General features: G+C 41.0%; 1 protein-coding gene across 13 annotated transcripts in view; it reads left to right on the plus strand.

Annotated features, from left to right (window-relative positions):
• cep170 (centrosomal protein 170) overlaps nt 1-20,236 on the plus strand; it is a 143,286-nt gene that overhangs the window by 84,638 nt on the left and 38,412 nt on the right. For 9 of the 13 annotated variants that reach the window (XM_062974949.1, XM_062974955.1, XM_062974970.1 and 6 more), the window contains one exon: nt 3,389-3,499. The exons of the other annotated variants lie outside the window; for them this stretch is intronic. In XM_062974949.1, the coding sequence (XP_062831019.1) occupies nt 3,389-3,499 (111 nt within the window). The remainder of the gene's footprint in view (nt 1-3,388; nt 3,500-20,236) is intronic. 13 annotated transcript variants of the gene reach the window in all.

Genomic DNA, 20,236 nt, shown 5'->3' on the forward strand with positions numbered 1-20,236 from the left:
ACAGTACATACACACACACACACACATATGGAGCCCTATGAGTAATTGTTTCCCTTGTTGATTCATCAGCTGTTTTCATTGCTGACAATTTTTAACTGAGATGATGCCCAAGAAAAGATGACAGTTGCCAGTATACTTAGATTCAAGTGACAGAAGCCAGATAGCTAAGTTACCCCCCCCCCCGCATGCGCAAAATTACACTATATAGTTAAAAATAGACATTTCAAATCACCCAGATATTGAATCAGTATTTTTGCATTTGTCCTACCTTGAGGTAAGATATAAATTAATAATTATAATATAATATTAGTACAGTAGAGTCTCACTTATCCAACATAAACGGGCCGGCGGAATGTCGGATAAGCGAATATGTTGGATAATAAGGAGGCATTAAGGAAAAGCCTATTAAACATCAAATTAGGTTATGATTTTACAAATGAAGCACCAAAACATCATGTTAGACAACAAATTTGGCAGAAAAAGTAGTTCAATATGCAGTAATGCTATGTAGTAATTACTGTATTTATGAATTTAGCACCAAAATATCATGATATATTGAAAACATTGACTACAAAAATGCGTTGGATAATCCAGAACATTGGATAAGCTAGTGTTGGATAAGTGAGACTCTACTGTAATTATATTCTTATTAATTGTCTATATTATTATCTATATTATTTACAGGCAGTCCCCAAGTTGCGAATAAGATAGGTTTGTTCTTAAGTTGAATTTGTATGTAAGTCAGAACATCTACATTTGTAAGTTTAACTCTAGCCACATATATATAAGATTTGGATAGCATAGGGAAGCATTTACACCCCAGTAGTGTTTATTTTGTTGTCTGTGTCCCTGTTCAGGAGATTTCACCTTGCTTTCTGTCCCTGTAAGAACTGGATTTTGAAAAATGTGGCTTGTTGTAGAAACAAGAATTGCTGATATAGTTTCCATTGAGTCATCTTTTTCCCATGATAAATCTTCCAGGAGTGAAATTTTCTTCTTAGGGACAGATTCCTCTCTCTTCCTGTTATCTCACCTCATTCTTAACTGTGAATTATTTGTAAGTTGGATGCTTCTAACTAACAGACTGCTTGTAATTAGATGAAACAATGTAATTAATATAATTATACTAGACCGTAATTACCGTATTTACTCAATTCCAATTCTCATCTTGGTTAAATTACTTTCCCAAAAATAGGGTGCACATTAGATTTACATAATATGGTAAATAATTTTTAAGGTTTCAGGGTTTTGAAAATGGATGCGAGCATTAGATTTGATGGCGAATTAGACTCACGTAAATACTGTATATATTATAGTTGTTATTTTTCACACACCTAAAACAGCACACAAGTTTTTTAAAAGGCTGTTTCTTCTGAGTTTCTTCAAACTCAGTAAGAACAATAGAAGAGGCAAAAGGACACTGGGGAGGAAGAGAAATCTTGGAATCACAGAATTGGAAGGGACATCTAGTCCACTGCTTCTTAAACTGTGGGTCCTGTCCCAATTGAGGTCCCTTTAGCTCAATGTTGGGGTCCTGAAAAATTTGACAACCATAAAGGTTTTCTGAACATTATCTTCTGGCTGTTTTAAACTTTTACACAAAGTTTCCAGTGGACTCAGCAGAAGATGCTTTAGCTGTATTTCATAAAAAGGAAAATCAGCCTGTGTAGCAAGCTTTGTAAATACTGATTTGTTCTAATCAAATATCTGATTTTTATACCTACTTTATATGCATATATACCTGGGGCCATTTCAAGTTTATTGAGCCAAAAAAGGGTTGTGAGTGGAGAAGTTTAAGAAGCTCTGATTAGTCTAATTTAAGGCTAAAACATTCTTTTAAGAGATGCTCTCTGCTAAGGAGTTTCAATGACAATTGGGGAAGGAGATTTAGAGAAAAGAGGACATTGCCCCTTCCAATAAAAGTAGTAGTAATAATAATAATAATAATAATAATAATAATAATAATAATAATAATAATAATAATAATAATCTTTATATTCCGCTTTTCTCCCTGAATGAAAACAAAGGTGGCTCACCCTGCATCACAAATGGATTGTTATTGAAATGCTAGAATGGAATTCTTCTTTGTTCTACTCCTGCTCCTCATGGGCCATGGCTGCTGATCTGCAGCAGGCTTCCAGGTTATGTTCCTCTGAACACTGGGGAAATATTGCTGTATAAAACATGAAATAATTTGTGGGGAGGAGCATGTACATGACATCCCTTCAAATATTTAAAGATTGCTCTCTTATCACTCTCCATCTAAACTTCACCAAACTAAACTATCCCCCCTCCCCATATCAGAGTGGTTAAAACAAGCCAGCTGCAGCAACAATGGTTAAATATACAAACAGCTTAAACTTTAGACATTGTGAGTCAGTATTTACAAATAATGTTACACTTTTAAGTAATTGTTTTCTCTACAAACTAAAAAACCCTGTATTCATACAGTTGCAGCTCCTTTTTTGCTGAAACCTTAATGTTTAAAATTACGTTACAGTTGTTATTGTTGCTAACATCAGCATCATCCCACTTTCCTCCACTTCAGGGTTTTTTCAAACCATTAAGAATTTAAATGTCTCTAAAACGTGAACCAGTGAAAGGAAAACAGCAAAACAGCCACTTGGCACAGTTGTGGGGTTGTAGCCTCATTTTTGAGAAGAAATATCACATTCATCATGAACTGGCTCTATTTTGGCTGCTAACATTTTGATTTATTTTTAAAAGACAGATAAAAATGTCTTTAGTTACTTGTGAGAAACGTGGAAGTATAGAATTACTGATTTAAAGAAAGTAACTACATGTTAATCTCAGAACAATGATTGTGTGAGATTGTTGCAGGGGGAGCGGGGATGGGACTTGCAAATATGTTACAACAGTAGCAACTATGTGAGTGGAAGTAAAGTCAGTCTTGGGAAGAACTTAAGGCAATCCATCCCAGCACAGGGAATTCTGTGATGAGAAGGGGGGCATGTATGAAGGAGAGAAAGATTTTTTCAATGATGGAAGGTTCTGTGGGAAATCTGTGACGAGAGTCAAATTGGTTGTGTGGGTCAAATTGGTTGTTTACACCAAGGTCCTCTAGAAGCCCAGGACCCAAATACAGGAAGAAATTTCATAGGGTGGTCATAGGGCATGGTGATAGTGGCAGGCTTCCAATGTTATGAATAGTGGAGCCAGCCTTGAAAAGGCATTAGTCACATGTTGTATCTAATTATGTTTTAAAAATATAATTTGTTCTCACAGTTCATGTCAAAAAAGGCTGGGCTTCTCTTTCATGGTGTCCAGTGTAGTTTTGCAGCTAGGCCTGCATGCTCCGCATTTTGCCATCCTGGATCCACATTAATTCTTGCTCTCTCTCCAAACTCGAAAAAATTTCTCTTGTCAGACGAAAGAAGACCAAATCCATGGAAGTGCTGTGAAGGATCAAACCGTCTGTAATGCGGCCTTCCTCTTTTCCTGCTGTCTTCCACTTTACCAACCATTATTATATCTTCCAGTGAGTCATTTTGTTCCATAATGTGTCAAAAGTCATTTGGCTTCTGATGAAAGTTCGTTCTTAATTTGCTCCAGCACTTTTGGTTGTCCCTTTGGCTGTCCACAAAACTCCCCTGTATTAGCTTGAATTGACACCCCACCCCACCCTGCGGGCTTGCTTCATTGTCCAACTTTTACATCCATACATAGACATCAGATATACTATGACATTGATTATCCCAACTTTTATATTCAGCCCTCAAATATTTTACCACGTTGCTTCATAGCTGCCCTTCCTTGTATACAATCTCCATTTTGATTTATGATTTATACAAGGTGTAGAAAGTCATTAACAGTTATGATGTCTTCATCACCTACTTTAAAGTTATGCAAATCTTCCGTGATCATTATTTTTGTTTTTTTAACATTAAACTCTAGTTTGTTTAATAGTTAAATGTTCACATCAGCCGTATTAAATTATCTCAATTTCCAACCAAAGCCACTCATGAGTTAACACTAACTCATTAGAATATTCTTTAATGGGACAATCAGATATATAAAGGTCTCTTCAATTAGACAAAAACACCTATTTGGAAGGTGTTCTGGTAGTAGCCATGACTTTTGAGGCAGAAAGAGCAGGCTGTAAAACTGAAACCTAAGCACCCATTCTGCAGAACAAAAGTTAATCAACATAGCCCACAATGGAGCCGTAGCCAGAAAATTTTTTCGGGGGGGGGGGGGGGGTTGAAATTTGGGGGGGGGGGGTTGAACCCCCCACCCCCACCCCGGCTACAGGCCTGATTGTCAGTGATTTTTTGCTTATAAGTCCTGTAACGTGTTATCTTTCTTTCACACAAGAAACAGTGTCCATTTGGATAGATAAGATATTGCCAAACAGGCTGAATGTGTTTTGAAACCCACTGGAACACCGTAAGTTGATGGTGCAAGATCTCAAGTTAGGTACATGGTCATGCTTTTAAGAGAAATGAAAAGGAAAAACATATGAGACAGTTTTATGGGGGTTGTTTTGTTTATATTGGTGTTATAAGGGCCCAGTCTGGAATCAGATTTTGAAAATTCAAGGTAAGATTCCTTTTCCCCAGTTGCCTCATCTGTTGTAGCCACATCAGATTCATATGATTTATAAACAGTACTTAGCACCTCTCTTCACCAATACAGTGAAGCTGGCATTCTGTTAGTTACACACAGGCTAAAGTCATATCTACATTTTGTGGCTGCAAATGTTAATATTCCCTTCCTTAATCTCCATTGACCCCAATCTACCACAAAACTGCTGAAGTCCTTTTGCCTCGTCCAGTGACCATTCTGTGGTGGAGAAAGAGGAATCACAGAAGCATCTAGCTGTATCTCTGTAGTCAAATGTGAGGTGATTAATCAGTCACTAAGTAGCCTGCCAAACTCCAGTGAAAGATGTAATTGCTTTATGTTTGGCTATAGACACATAACCAGATGTGATCCTCCCCATTCTCCATCAGAAAGGTCTGGCGATGGTAAATGGCTCAGTGTAGTGAAACTCCGCATATAAAGCAGCTACACTACACTGCATTATGTAAAATAGCATCCCATGAATCTTCTTTTGGTTGTCCAGTACTTTAGTATAGGGAAACTGCTGGATTCATCAAACTAGGGAATCAGGGAGATAGTCTTCTGGACCTTCATCCTTATTGGTATTCCAATATTGCAAGGTTATAAATATTTTCATTTCCGGTGGTGCAGAGCCATCCAGTTGCATCTCCACCTTGAAGATAACTGAAGTGAGAAACATGCATAGTGCAAGAAACATATCTGAGCTGTCAAAAGGTTTAATTGTCATCCTCAAACTGTGGCCTTCCACTTGTTTGAGTCTCAAACTCTCAGAATTTCTGACCATTAAACACAAACTCCCGGAATTCCTGACCATTGAATAAGTTGGCTAGGCTAGTGAGTTGGGGGCCAAAACAGGTGGAGGGCTGCAGTTTGAGGATGCCTGTTTAACAATATCAATGTGGGATCTTTGATCAGAAGAATCTGTAGCCAAGTCTAGTAAAAGGTAAAGGCTTCCCCTGACATTAAGTCCAGTCGTGACCGACTCTGGGGGTTGGTGCTCATCTCCATTTCTAAGCCGAAGAGCTGCCGAAGAGTCATGTGGCCGGCATGACTGCATGGAGCGCTGTTAGTTTCCCGCCGGAGCGGTACCTTTTGATCTACTCACATTTGCATGTTTTTGAACTGCTAGGTTGGCAGGAGCTGGGGCTAACAGCGGGTGCTCATTCCACTCCCAGGATTTGAACCTGGGATCTTTTGGTCCGCAAGTTCAGCAGCTCAGCTCTTTAACACACTTCGCCACCAGGGGCCCTGTAGCCAAGTCTATGCGTCTGAAAAAGCTGTAGGATAGAAGCACAATAGGTGTTGTTTTCCCTATTGTAGCTCTATACCAAATACCATTGCATGTATTATAGTATAATTCAGGGAAGCAGAAACAGTGAAATGTTTGTTCCATCCCTAATAATCAGTCTCTTTGCTTTGTTTATAATTGCAGATGTCTCAGTGTGCACTTTGGTGGTTCAGAAAACTGGGGGGAAACTAAAACACTATGAGTGGTCTGATTAATAAAAAGTAACATGTTATCTCTGAAATTGCAGAATGTGCTTTCTTTCAATGCTTGCCAGGGTCACTAAGCTTTGGTCTCTTGGTATCATTTTACTACTTGCCTGATTCAAGAGGCTCTTGGTGTGTGATTTTATTTTTACTACTTTAGCATTCATTATTTGTTTTATTAAGTTTTCACACTGCACACTGTTTTTGTGTATTTAGGTTATTGTTGCAGATTGATCCTCTTCCATTGGAAAAGGAGTGGTAAAAGTTTCAGCTTGCATGGTGACAGCAGCCCCTTTGCTGTTTGAGTCCATAAAACTCTGTCAGATAGTCTTTAAACAAAAGCAGGCAGGCTTACTAAGATTCGCACAACATCTTTGTTGCAGACAGATTCAAGGGCAGATCTTTCAGACTTTTCTTGTCCTCCCCCTTTCCCTTTTTCACCTCAATCTCTCTCTGGGCCCACCCTTTACACACACCTCCCTCACAATCTCCTAACTGATTGTGATCAAAGTCTCTTGAACCTCAGCTCACATCTCCCTCCTTTGATGCAAGGGTAGATGTTTTATTTTCCCTAAGGATGCCTCCTTCCTTTCTGCTCATACTCTTACAGTTATATTTATATATTTTTAAAAATAATGCCTAATCAGTAGCAGAAACAGGCAGTGTTTCTGATTGGATGATTGAGAGAGGAGGTGCTAACAACTACTATTCTGCTCCCCATTCTATTAATTTATTGTTTTATTCAGTCATATTTATTTACTTTGTATGCCTCTCTGATTGGGATTCAAAGCAGTTCCGAAAAAGAATAAGCTTAAAAACAATACAATTTTAAGCTCAATTGAAATAATCAGTTGAAAATGGTAGAAAATCATTAAAGAGTGCTCAGATGTTAAAAATAAATTATGTGCACACATGCTCACAAATACACAGTAAAAAGCCTTCCAAATGCATGATTTTGGAGTGTCACCTTTTGTGTAATTTAACAAGGAGATTATCACACAAAATCCCCATTTCATTTAGGAAATAGCATAGATTTTCTGCCTTCATTGAGTATGCATTACATTCAATATGTTTTTGTTTTCATTTTGCAAGGAAGAAGCTGAGTTATATCTGTAGACTTAGAAATGTCCTATTCAAGAAGAAAAACCGGTTTTGTTCACCTGCAGTGCTTAAGAATTTGTGGTCAGCATTCCCCCCCTTCTCTAATCTATATACATAGTCTTTTTTTTCTTTGTGGTCTCTGTGAATGCACACATGGGTTTACTGCACCTGCGCAGGCTCTAATGGAAAACTTCCCAAGCTCTGATTTTCAAGTTTTGGCAGTAACCCCATCAGCTCCTGCCCCATCTGATCCTTTCCCAGTTGGACCAGCCCTGCCATTCTGAGAAGGACGACCTCAGACCTGAGGAGATCGAGTCCATATGCTCCAAGTTGATACTGTCCTTTGGTCTTGACCTCTCACCAAACCCGGAAGCATATGGTTTGGACCCGCCCTATCCCACTGATAATGTGCAAGTCTTCTCGGAGCAGATAATAATAATAATACTTTATTTATATCCCATCACCATCTCCCAGCAGGGACTCAGGGTGGCTTACAAAAGCACGTAGTATAGCGACAGAATGCACAAAATGTTCCAAATGGCTGAAGCCCTTGGCATGGATGTCAAACAAACCTCTGAAGTGGTCAACAACCTGGTCTTTAAAAGGATCCAGGCCGAAGCCCCACCAGCCACATTGCTCCCTTTTCTACCATATCTCCTGGTAGATCCAGGCATCCTGGATGGTTCCATCCTCCATACCTCTGACTTCGAAGTAAATCGAAGGCCTGGTACAAAGTCCTGGTACAAAATTGATGATGAGAGTCACAACTGGCTAGCCCACTACCCCAATCCAAACTCAGTAGTAATAAAAGCCACCCAGTCTTCAGGCAAACAAAACTTGAGACTTCAAACTTCTGGCCGCAAAGTGCAGGATACAGCCCCAAAACCACCAACATCAGAGGACCCGTTGGTATCAGCACTGCTAGATATGCTTTAACCAACTGCCACCAACAGAGGGCATCTCCTACCCCAGCGCCACAGAAACCTGATGCCCAGGTCCTCTAATCCACAGAGGAAATGAAACACCATATCAATTATCTCAAACTATTGGCAATCTTCAAAATCTTCTGCGTCTTCTCTCGTCTAATCCAGCACAATCAGGTTCAGATGCTGGTAGACAACACCACCTCAATGTACTGCATCAACAAACAGGGAGGCATGTTATTCAGGAAACTCCTTGCAATCACCCTTCACATCTGGGACTTGTGCATTGAACACGCAATTTCTCTGTTGGCCCTCCCATTTGCCCAGGACCCAGAGTGGTCTTGCCAACAGGCTCAGCAGGTCTTGACGACCTCCCACGAATGGAGGCTTGATCTGGACCAGTTGCACCACCTCTTTGAACAATGGGGATGTCCACAGATAGATCTCTTCACCTCCAAGGCGAACACTCAACTCTCATAATACGTGGCAAGGTTAACGCCAGTCAAGGCATTTGGGTGCCTCGGAGATACCTTTCTCCTCCAATGACGGGAACACGGTTCTACTTCTTCCCTCCAATTCCTGTCATCCTGAAAGTGCTTGAGCGCACCACAACGTTCCGCACAAACTGCTTTTGATAGCACCAGCCTGACTAAGACAAGTCTGATAGCCAACCCTTCTACGTCTCTCCAATAGTAGCTACCACCGGTTCCTAACCCTCCCACACCTCTTCTCCATGGAGGATGGACACATCCTTCACCTGGATGTGCCCTCCCTCCACCTGATGGCCTGGAGGATTGAACCCTAAACCACTTTTCACATGGTCTCCAAGTCATATTTCGAGCAGCTCACAAGCACTGTATCTCAAAAGCCTATGTATACCAGATTTCATGATTGGTGGCCTTTCTTGGCTCTTGGAGTGCATCATTGGCCACTGCATCAGTCTTGGATATACTTGATTTCCTCCTCACCCTGTCAGACAGAGGTCTACCTCGCTGCAATTTCCTGGTCTTTCCAATGGAGAGGCAACACATCTCTCTTCACCAGCCACCTGATCAAAACCTTCCTCAAAGGCTACAACAGCTTTCACCCTCCCATCCATGCCCCTGCGTTGGGATGGAGCCTCAAATTCGTCCTCTCCCAAATCTCCGATCCTTCTTTTGAGCTACTCACCAAAACGGATCTTTGATTGCTCTCATGGAAGGCAGCTTTCCTCATAGCTATCATGTCAACCTGTTGCCACTCTGAGCTGGCCGCTCTGAGGGTCGATGAGCCCTACCACATCTTCCACCAGGGCTGGGCGGTTATCTACATAGACATCACCTTTCTCCCTAAGGTGGTATCTATTTCCACACTAGCCAGGAGATCATCCTCTCAGCATTTTTCCAGTTCTCTACATCTCCCTTGGAGAAAAAATTGCACCTCCTATATGTCAGAATGGCACTGCTCTTCTATAGGGACAGAACTCAGTCTATAAGGAAGGCCCATCAATTATTTGTAGCCTGTACTCCAGAAAAGCTAGGCCTTCATATCTCTTCTCAGATGCTTTCCCACTGAATCGCCTCTGCCATTGAACTTTGCTACCAACTGGCCTGTCAACCTCCTCCATTCAGTGTTCAACCTTAATCAACGAGAGACATTTCAGCCTTGGCTGCTTTTATCTGAGGCATCCCCCGGTCTGCAGGGCAGCAATTTGGGCCAGCCCTTTGACTTTTATGTCTCATTACAGATTGGCCTCAAGGTCACATGCAGACATCCTTTGCCAGATCGATCATTTCCTTTTGCCTGGCCTAGCCACCAGGACTGACCATGTCCCACATGGGTGCTAATGCCCCCTCTCAGTTGTAAACTCGAGCCAATGATAGATCAACAAGTTTGCTGTATTGTAACAAATATTTTATTGAACATTTTCATAATGTTTGTATTAAGAACACTGTAAAGCGTCTTCTCTTGTTTATGTACCATTGCACTTCTTCCAATCAAGGGAATGATACCTCACCATCACTTCAGCTACTACTGTTTTTGGTGCTCTGTATTGTGCCTGTTGTTGCACTAGATTGATAGAAAATTCATTGTTGTTTGTACTGAAGAGTATCCCTTCCTATGTATGAATACCTTCTGCCATTGGCCAGAAATAGTTATTTATTTTCTATATTGCACTTGTATAGACTACAAAGAAGATGGACAGGTTGCTCATCTGTAACTGTGTTTCTTCAAGTGGTCCTCTGTGAGTTCACACAAACCCGCCATTCCTCTTTACTATGCAGACCTCCTCCTTTCTAGCTGCTGCTTGCAGTGGTGGGCAGGGTTATCACCAAAACTTGAAAATCAAAGCTTGGGAAGCTTTCCATTAAGCCCATATGTGTGAATTTACAGAGGACAGCTCAAAGAAACACAGTTACAGGTGATCAACCTGTCCATATCTATGCAGACATAGTGCCACCATCTGTAGAAAGAATATTTTTTTGGCATGGAATTCATTTCTATACTGCGAGGAAGAATGCAAGAATCTTAGTACTCATGAATATTTGCTTTGAATAGTGTGGGAGATATTGATGAATGTGGGAGTCTCACGCCTGGCTTACCCCTGGGCACTATGTTTCATTCAGCTCCAATTACAGTACCATTGTTGGGAGTTCTTGTTTTCTAACTGTACATGGAGTCTAGAGATAGAATATGTGTGTGCATATTAAGCAGAGTGTTAGGGATATACATTACTAATATTTGAGCCTTGATTGGGTTGTTGTATGTCTTTCGGGCTGTGTGGCCATGTTCCAGAAGCATTCTCTCCTGACGTTTCGCCCACATCTATGGCAGGCATCCTCAGAGGTTGTGAGGATGCCTGCCATAGATGTGGGCGAAACGTCAGGAGAGAATGCTTCTGGAACATGGCCACACAGCCCGAAAGACATACAACAACCCTGTGATCCCGGCCATGAAAGCCTTCGACAACACATTGAGCCTTGATTGTTCACGCATCTGTATCTGTCCTAAGGCTTGAGCAGTTAATCTTAGTATTAATTTTAAGCACAAAAATTCATTTGACTCAAGTTTAAGGAGCAATAGAGATCTGCTCTTCATATGAGTATCTTTTGGCCAACTCAAAAGGAATATTATTTAATTTTACAAAAGTATCCTAGCTTTCCCAGTATCTTCCATTCATATCATCATACTTTCCAAGGACAGGGGAAAATGCTGAAAATTAGCTGTAGTAGGCTTCAACTCCTAGATACTGCCAAGTGTTGGCTGCACAATAGCAATGTTGGGAATCATAATGTAAAAATAACATTTGCTTGTAGTGGTCTCTTTTCTTCATATGTATTAGTTCTGCATCTGCATAGAATTCAGTTTCAGAATCTTCCAAAACTTAAAAAAGTTTTGATGTGAATTTCTTTCCTTCTCCACAAACAAAAATTAAACTATCTGTCAGTTTTTCTTTGCCAGAAAGATAATACATGTAGGACTTTTTTTTAATGAATGATTGTTCTTCTTTGTAATTCTTGTGACTCACAAAAAAGGGATGCACTGTTCAGGACCTTCTAGAGCTGTTACATAAATGTTTTGCAGTACAGTGTTCCCTCACTATTTTGCGGTTCACTTTTCGTGGCTTCGCTGTTTTGTGGTTTTTCAATAAACTCTAAAAGACTATTATAAATCATAAAAAATTACAATTTACAGCCTACGGAAGGGAGGAAGGAGAAGCCAAAGGGAGAGAAAAGGAGCCCAAGCGGCAACAGGAGGAGGAGGTGATTTATCAACACACGATTGGTTGATAAAGACTTAAAATAGTGTATAACTACTAAAATAATGTCTAAATATTAAAATAAATATAGTGTCCCTACTTCGCAGATTTTCACTTATTATGGGTGGTCCTGGAACCTAACCCCCGCGATAAGTGAGGGAACACTGGAATCCCATTTGGGCACCACACTAGTACAATTTTTACCAAAACTCTCAGTTCCTTTTAATCTGCTAATCAGTTCCTTTTAATCAGATCCCTTTAATTCAGGAGGTGTCCCCTGCAACCATGGTTCCTGTCTTTCTTCAACCTTTTAACAGACTCTCTGCATCTTTGATTTCTTGTGCTGAGGAATATTCATTTAACTCCGGTATGGTGACTTGATTCTGAAAAGTCCAGGCTGGTATGCCTCTCCTTCCATTCCTGCGCAAAACAGCACTCTATATGGATGGCTTCTTGAGAGGGTGGGAAGCCTATATAGAAGGATTTCGAGTGAAGGGCAATTGGATGTGTGGAGAGGACATGCTTCATATCAGTGTCTTCAAGATGTTGAGAGTGGAAACAATATTTTGAGCATTCAAGATGTATGTCCTAGTTCAGGTGGTTACTGACAACACAGTCATAATATTTGAGCTGAACAAGCAAGGTTGCATGAAGTCCAGCACTTCACCTTACATCTTTGGGATTGGTGCATCGTCAGAGGCAATTCCATCTTGATGGTTTATTACAGGGGTTCCCAAACTTTTAAAACAGGGGGCCAGTTCACGGTCCCTCAGCCCATTTGAGGGCCGGACTATAGTTTTAAAAAAAACTATGAACAAATTCCTATGCACACTGCACATATCTTATTTTGAAATAAAAAAAGGGAACAAATACAGCCTCAATGTTAATAATAATCATAATCATACTAAAAATAATAAAGAGGGTTGAAAGAGACCCCTTGGGCCATTTAGTCCAACCCCCTTCTACCTTTGTGCACCCCTGACAGATGGCCACCCAGCCTTGATAATAATAATAATAATAATAATAATAATAATAATAATAATAATAATATATCACACAGTCCTAAATGCTTAGGAAGTGTTCGATGTATGATTTTGTGATACAAAATCCAGCATATATATCTCGTTTGCTGTGTTATACTGTCTCGTTCTGTCAATAATAATAATAATAATAATAATAATAATAAAGATGGTTGGAAGAGAATCCTTGGACCATTTAGTCCAACCCCCTTCTTCCTTTGTGCACCAAAAGCACTAGCAAAGCATCCCTTTATAATTAATAATTAATTAAATAATAATTAAAACACCATTATAAACAAGCAAAGTTTTGGAAGGCGTGCACCAGGCTAGGGAGGAGGTGGGAAAGGCGTGCGCCTTTCCCTCCTCCCTCGTGCTGCACACACTTTCCTTGGTGGAGGAGGAGGGAGTGCGGGGGCTGGATAAATAGCTTTGATGGGCCACATGTGGCCCCCGGGCCTTAGTTTGGGGACCCCTGGTTTATTATATAGGAGACTAGCTGTGCCCGGCCACGCGTTGCTGTGGCTGATGGGAATCATTTGTTGACCAGGTGGAATAGCAGTGAATAGCCTTGCAGCCTTAAAGTCTGGGTGTTTTCTCCTTACGCGAATCCTTGTTTGGTGAGTGGGAATACAATGGAATAGGTTTGCTGCTTGGAAGGCTGGATAGTTGCGTTGTAGGGAAATGGTTTTTTAGCCAATTTGAGTTGCAGTCAATAGCCTCGCTGTTTCAAAGACTGACTGCTTTTTACATAGGGGCATCCTTTCTTGGGCAGGTTGAATGAGACGGAGTAGCCTCATGGCTCAAAACCCTGAGGGTGTACTATGAAGGGGAAATCTTGCTTGGTTAGGTTGAACAGCACTGAATAGCTTTGCTGTTTGCAAGCCTGGTTGCTTCCTGCCTGGGGGAATCCTTTGTTGGGAGGTGTTAGCTGGCCCTGTTGGTTTCCTGTCTGGAATTCCCATTTTCAGAGTGTTTTCTTTATGTAATGTCCTGATTTTAGAGATTATATTGTTCTGTATTATTACACCACAGTAATTTTAGATATTATATTTGTTGCCTGAGACTACAGGCAGGCGGTCCCTCTTTCCAATCCCTGGAAGAGAGACAGAGGCCCAGGCAGGTGAGGCTGGGAAGGTAGGGCCCTAGTCTGAAGAGGGAAAAAGTGGAGGGAGAGGGGTGGAAGGAGCCAAGGCCCTGCACCCGGGTGGCCCTGCCTAGGCCTTCACGGCCTCTGGCTGCCGTTTTAGTCTCCAGGCCTGGCCCATGTGGCGGGCCTGGGCCCTTACGGGCTCTTCAGGGCCTTCAGGACATGGCGGGGGGGCTCTTCCTGGCCTTGTGGCCACCCCTGTCTCCGCTTCTGCAGGCCTCCATCTCAAATAAAATAAAATTTAAAAAAATTGCGGCCTCGCGGCCTCCCTCCTTGGGGCCGTGGCTTCCTGGCCTTGAGGCCACCCCTTCAGGCCTCTATCTCAAAAAGGAAATAAATACTTAAAACAAAAGAAACCTCCTCTCTTGTGGCCGGGGCCGCCCTGAGGCCTGCGGGGCACAGAGGAGGCTGCGGTGGTCTTCGTGGGGGGGCGGGGGGCGGGCCCGCCTTTCTGGAACGCCCCCCGCCTTCGCCACTGCAGGCCTTAACATTAAAAAAAACCCTTGGGGCCTCGCGGCCTCCCTCCGGCTGGCGAAGGCCGCGGTGGCTCTTCGGGGGGGGGAGGGGTTGTTCCACGCCTGCTTGGGCCCTGCCGCGGCCTGACAACTCTTACCCCATGGCCCTCCTCTTCGGCGGGTGTCACAGGCTCCGCCGCATAGAGGCCCCTCCTCCGACCATCATGGGGCCTTCCGGTCTCCCTCCCATGAGGCCTGCAGCTCGGACCAGGTTCACGGCTGGGTTTTTAAGGCCCCGTCGAGGTTCTTGACGTGATGTTTTGTTGTATCAACCTAGAGGCGTGGATGATGGGTTGTGCTGTGCAATTTCGAGGTTGGGGGGCCTTTAGTTTTGTTGTTTTGCTCGGCGCCGCGATTCCATTAGTCTTTTATATATATAGATGAGAACATTCTTGCAGATGTCTTAAATTGGTCCTCATATTCTTGCCATGACTAGATGCTCCATTCTGACACATTGCAGACAGCTTTCAAAAGTGGACCATTTCATGAGTGGTTTATTTTGTGTCATCTGAAAATAGGCAGTGTTAGATATTCTGTTCCAGGAAGCCACGTGGCAATGCTTTTCTGTTTCATTGGGTAGGTACTGTTGTGTATGCTTTCCCCCTATTTCCCCTCATCTCTAGGGGGGTATAAAAAAATCTGGAGAGACCAGACAAAGTGCATCTTGGTTACACTGTGGCTGGCCAGATAACTGGTTTGCTCTACTCCTCCATCTGGCATGAAGCATCTGTCTAAAACTTCCCTTTTGATCAGACATCACCATACACAATAGGCAGGTGAGACATCCATACTAGTGCACTCTCAGGCTAATGGCCTGAAATTTGTTTTTTTAGCATTTCCTTCTTAGCATTGCTCCCTGATGCTATCCAGAATATCATTGCAGCTGTGCATAGGAAATCAATTCAGTATTTCTGTGTGTGCAAGTGGAGGAGGTTCCTGTCCTTCCTAGCACTATAAGGGATTTATCCAGCTCAAACACAAATTCAACATGTGCTTGAATACATTTTGATTAGCTCTGATAAAGGTGTCTCCCTCTCATCTTTCAATTGCTACCTGGCAGCTATTTTGGCTTGTGGGTCACCGGGAAGCCTTCCTGCTTTTAGAACTCCATGGTGAAGAAATTCCTAAAATATTATAAGAGTTCTCTCAAGGAGATAGGGTAGAATACAGATAAAGTTTTTAAAAATTATTAATCCATATCCTCCAATTTTGAGACTAATTTCTCAGTGGAATTTAGAGCTACTATTGCCATGGTTTTCCAAGAAACCCTTTGAGCCAATAGCCTTCTGTGATCTTTATCTACTGAGTTGCAAAATGATAATCACCCCAGTCAAAAGAGTTAAGTGAGCTCTGTGCTTTCAGAGTGGATCAACTTACTAGAGACTTGGAAAGGACTATTAATTACTTGAACATTTGGAAAGAAAAAGTGAGATAATAATAATAATAATAATAATAATAATAATGATGGAACTTATGCCTCAAGTACCACCTCCCAGCAGCAGAGAACCTGCAAAAGTATTGGAAAATAAGCACGCAAAGATACTGTGGGACTTCCGAATCCAGACTGACAAAGTTCTGGAACACAACACACCAGACATCACAGTTGTGGAGAAGAAAAAGGTTTGACAGTCACATTGACGACAGTCGCATTGACGAAAAACAACAGGAAAAACTCAGCCACTATCAGGACCTCAAGATTGAACGTCAAAGACTCTGGCAAAAACCAGTGCAAGTGGTGATGGGCACATTGGGTGCCGTGCCAAAATATCTCAGCCGGCATTTGGAAACCATAGACATTGACAAAATCACGATCTGCCAACTGCAAAAGGCCACCCTGCTGGGATCTGCGCGCATCATCCGGAAATACATCACACAGTCCTAGACACTTGGGAAGTGTTCGACTTGTGATTTTGTGATATGAAATCCAGCATATCTATCTTGTTTGCTGTGATAATAATAATAATAATAATAATAATAATAATAATAATAATAATAATAATAATAATAATGGCCCTAGCCTTCTGTGTTGATAGGACTGCTGGTTTCTGTATGACCCAAAATGAAGACTGTGCAAGGAAGCTGATGAAATTATTGATCATATCCTCTGCTGCTGTAAGAAAATTGCACAGACGGACTACAAACAAAGGCACAACTATGTGGCTCAAATGATTCATTGGAATTTATGTCACAAGTACCACCTGTCAGCAGTAAAGAACTGTTGGGATCACAAACCTTCAAAGGTAGTGGAAAATGAGCATGCAAAAATACTGTGGGACTTTAGAATCCGGACTGACAAAGTTTTGGAACACCAGACCTCACAATTGTGTAAAAGAAAAAAGTTTGGATTATTGATGTTGCCATACCAGGTGACAGTCAAATTGACGAAAAACAACAGGAAAAACCCAGCAGTTATCAGGACCTCAAGATCGGACTGCAAAGGCTCTGGCATAAACCAGTACAGGCGGTCCTGGTGGTAATTGGCACACTGGGTGCCGTGCGAAAAGATCTCAGCCGGCATTTGGAAACAATAAATATTGACAACATTATGATCTATCAACTGCAAAAGGCCACCTTAATGGGATCTGCACACATCATCTGAAAATACATCACACAATCCTAAACACTTGGGAAGTGTTCAACTTATTTTGTGATACGAAATCCAGCATATATATCTTGATTGCTGTGTCATACTATATCTTTGTGCCCTAGCCTTCTGTGTTGATAGGACTGCTGATTTCTGTGAGTCCCAGAAAGTCTTTTTATGCTACTTTTCCAAGAAACTTGGACTGCCAATGTCAAAATAGCACTTCTTGAAGCAAATGGTCTCTACTATTCAGTTGGCTTATGTTCATAGCCAGTCTGATCGGGCTATGGCTGCATCCTCTGCCTTCCTGAGTTGGTACCTTTAGAGCAGTGATTCTCAACCTGTGGGTCCCCAGGTGTTTTGGCCTACAACTCCCAGAAATCATAGCTAGTTTACCAGCTGTTAGGATTTCTGGGAGTTGAAGGCCAAAACATCTGAGGACTCACAGGTTGAGAACCACTGGTTTAGAGGATGTATGCAGAGCAGTTGTGTGATCACAATGTTTCGCTATTTCTCATAAGAGAGATGCAAGGAGTAGGGCTGATTTCTTTGTGTTTTTTTTTTTTTCAATATACACATCTTGATAAGAAAATAGTGTTTTTCCATCGAAAGTGGGAGAACATTTATTTTGTTAGAAAGTAGGAAAAGAGAGTAGAGAGGAAAAAAAAAAGTTGACTTCCATCTTCCTTTGACTGGTTCTACAAAAAAAAGCAAAAAAAACTTCTGATAGTCAGTCAAAACCATATCCCCTTTGTCCTTATCCGATTCTAAGATTGAATTTATTCAGCAGATGGGGTTAAATTTTATTTGTTTTAAATAGTCCTTTACCAGGTCCCAGTTGGTTTCTTTCTTAGGCAAGCCTTGACTTGGAGATAACCAATAGGTAAGCCTATCCATGTTCATCACATCCAAGACTTTAATCAACCATTCCTCCTTGTTTGGAGTCTCTTTTTGTCTCCACCTCCTAGCATAAGTTATTCTCGCCGCAATAACCAGATAGTTAAACAGGATCTCTTTATCTTTATCATGTTCTATATCTAACATTCCGAGTAGAAAATATTCAGGTTCTCTTCTGATCTTTATCTTCAAAATTGATTGTATTGCTTCATTTACCTCTTTCCCAAAATGTTGGGCTCTCGGGCACGTCCACCATAAGTGAAAAAATGTGCCTGTTTGGTGCTCACACTTCCAACATTTATCTGAAGAGTTTTTATAGCATTTTGAAATTTTATAGGGGGTTATATACCATCTGTATTGCATCTTTAACCAGTTCTCGCGCATATCGTACGCGTAAGTATACCTGAGGCCCTGATTCCATACCTTCTCCCAACTTTTTAATTGAATTGGATGGCCCACATTTTGGGCCCATTTTACCATGCACTCCTTTATCTGCTCCGTTTCCGTGCTCCACTCTAATAATTTTTTATATAACTTCGTAATTAATTTATGCTCAATCTTCATTATATTGTCCCAAAAGCCATTTCTTTCTGCGAAGCCCATTTCCTTGTCTAGCCTAAAGAGATCGTATGCCTGTCTATAATGGAACCAAGAACATTTCGGAAATAAGAGTTTAATATCTTTTTCCTCTTTTAAGTCGAATTTCCCTTTTTGTTTAGTTAGTAAGTCCTCATAAGTAGGCCACGTTCGCCAACCTAATTCTCTCCTTTGGAAGGCTTCCAATGGTGAAACCCATAGAGGGGTTTTCGTATAAAATTTCAATTTGTATCTATTCCAAATTTTTATCAGGCCGGCTCTAATAAAGTGATTAGAGAAATTACTTTCTACCTTTGACTTATCGTACCATGTATAAGCGTGCCAGCCCTTCCGAAGATCAAATCCCTCCAGGGTTAGGATTCTGCGTTTTTTTAAAGTCGTCCATTCTTTAATCCAACATAGACCCGCCGCTTCATAATAAAGTCGTAAATCTGGTAGGCCAAAACCACCCCTTTTTTTTCGTCTATTAAATTTATCCTTTTGATCCTGGGTTTTTTATTTTGCCATATAAATTTTGATATGTCTTTGTGCCAAGTATTAAAGATGCTTAAATTCCTTATAATCGGAAGGACCTGAAAAAGATATATCAGTTTAGGTAAAACATTCATTTTAATGACTGAAATTCTTCCAAGTAGAGATAGCCTCAGATGTTTCCAATTTTCCAAATCCTTTTTGACTTCCTTCCATTTTTGCTCGTAGTTATTTTTCATTAACTGGGAATTTTTACCTGTTATTATTAAACCTAAGTATTGAATTCTATCAACCACCTGAAGACCAGCAAGTTTAGATAATTCTTCTTTTTTCTCTTTTGACATATTTTTGGTTAAAACCATTGATTTTCTTTTATTTAATTTGAGCCCTGCTAATTTGCCATATTCTTCTATTTTTTCAATCCAGTTTATTATATTTTCCAATGGGTTGCTAATAATACAAATCACGTCGTCAGCATAGGCTCTGATTTTATATTCTTCGTTCTTTATTTTTAAACCTCTCAATCTAGAGTCTTGTCTAATCTCATTCAATAGAATTTCCAATGACATGATAAAAAGCAGTGGTGACAAAGGGCACCCCTGTCTGGTCCCTTTGTCTATTTTAAATGTTTCCGAATCTTGCAAATTTATTGTTATTTTTGCCTCCTGTTGGTCGTATATGGCCTCTATAGCATTCGTAAATTGATATCCAAAGTCCAGTTCTTTCAATAATAATTTTAGGAAGTCCCAATTTAGATTATCGAACGCTTTTTCCGCATCCAAACTTAGCAATGCTAATTCTTCTTGGTTATTTTTCTCGTAATACTCGATTACATTTAAAATTGTTCTAACGTTATCTCTTACTTGGCGTGTGGGGAGGAAACCTACCTGCTCTTCCTTTATCCAATCACTAAGAAAATTTTTAAGTCGTCCGGCTAGTATATTTGCGAAAATTTTATAGTCCACATTAAGAAGCGAAATTGGTCTATAGTTTCTCACGTCTTTTGGGTCTTGCCCTTCCTTCTTTATCATTGTTATAGACGTTTTTTGCCATGAATCCGGAGGTTTTTGACCCTGGAGTATCCCGTTCATAATTTTATGGAGGTGTGGCGTAACTTCCTCAATCATAATCTTGTAATAGCTGGCTGAAAAACCGTCCGGGCCAGGAG

The sequence above is a fragment of the Anolis carolinensis genome, chromosome 1 (assembly GCF_035594765.1).
Source record: "Anolis carolinensis isolate JA03-04 chromosome 1, rAnoCar3.1.pri, whole genome shotgun sequence".
In the NCBI taxonomy this organism is placed as follows: Eukaryota; Metazoa; Chordata; class Lepidosauria; order Squamata; family Dactyloidae; genus Anolis; species Anolis carolinensis.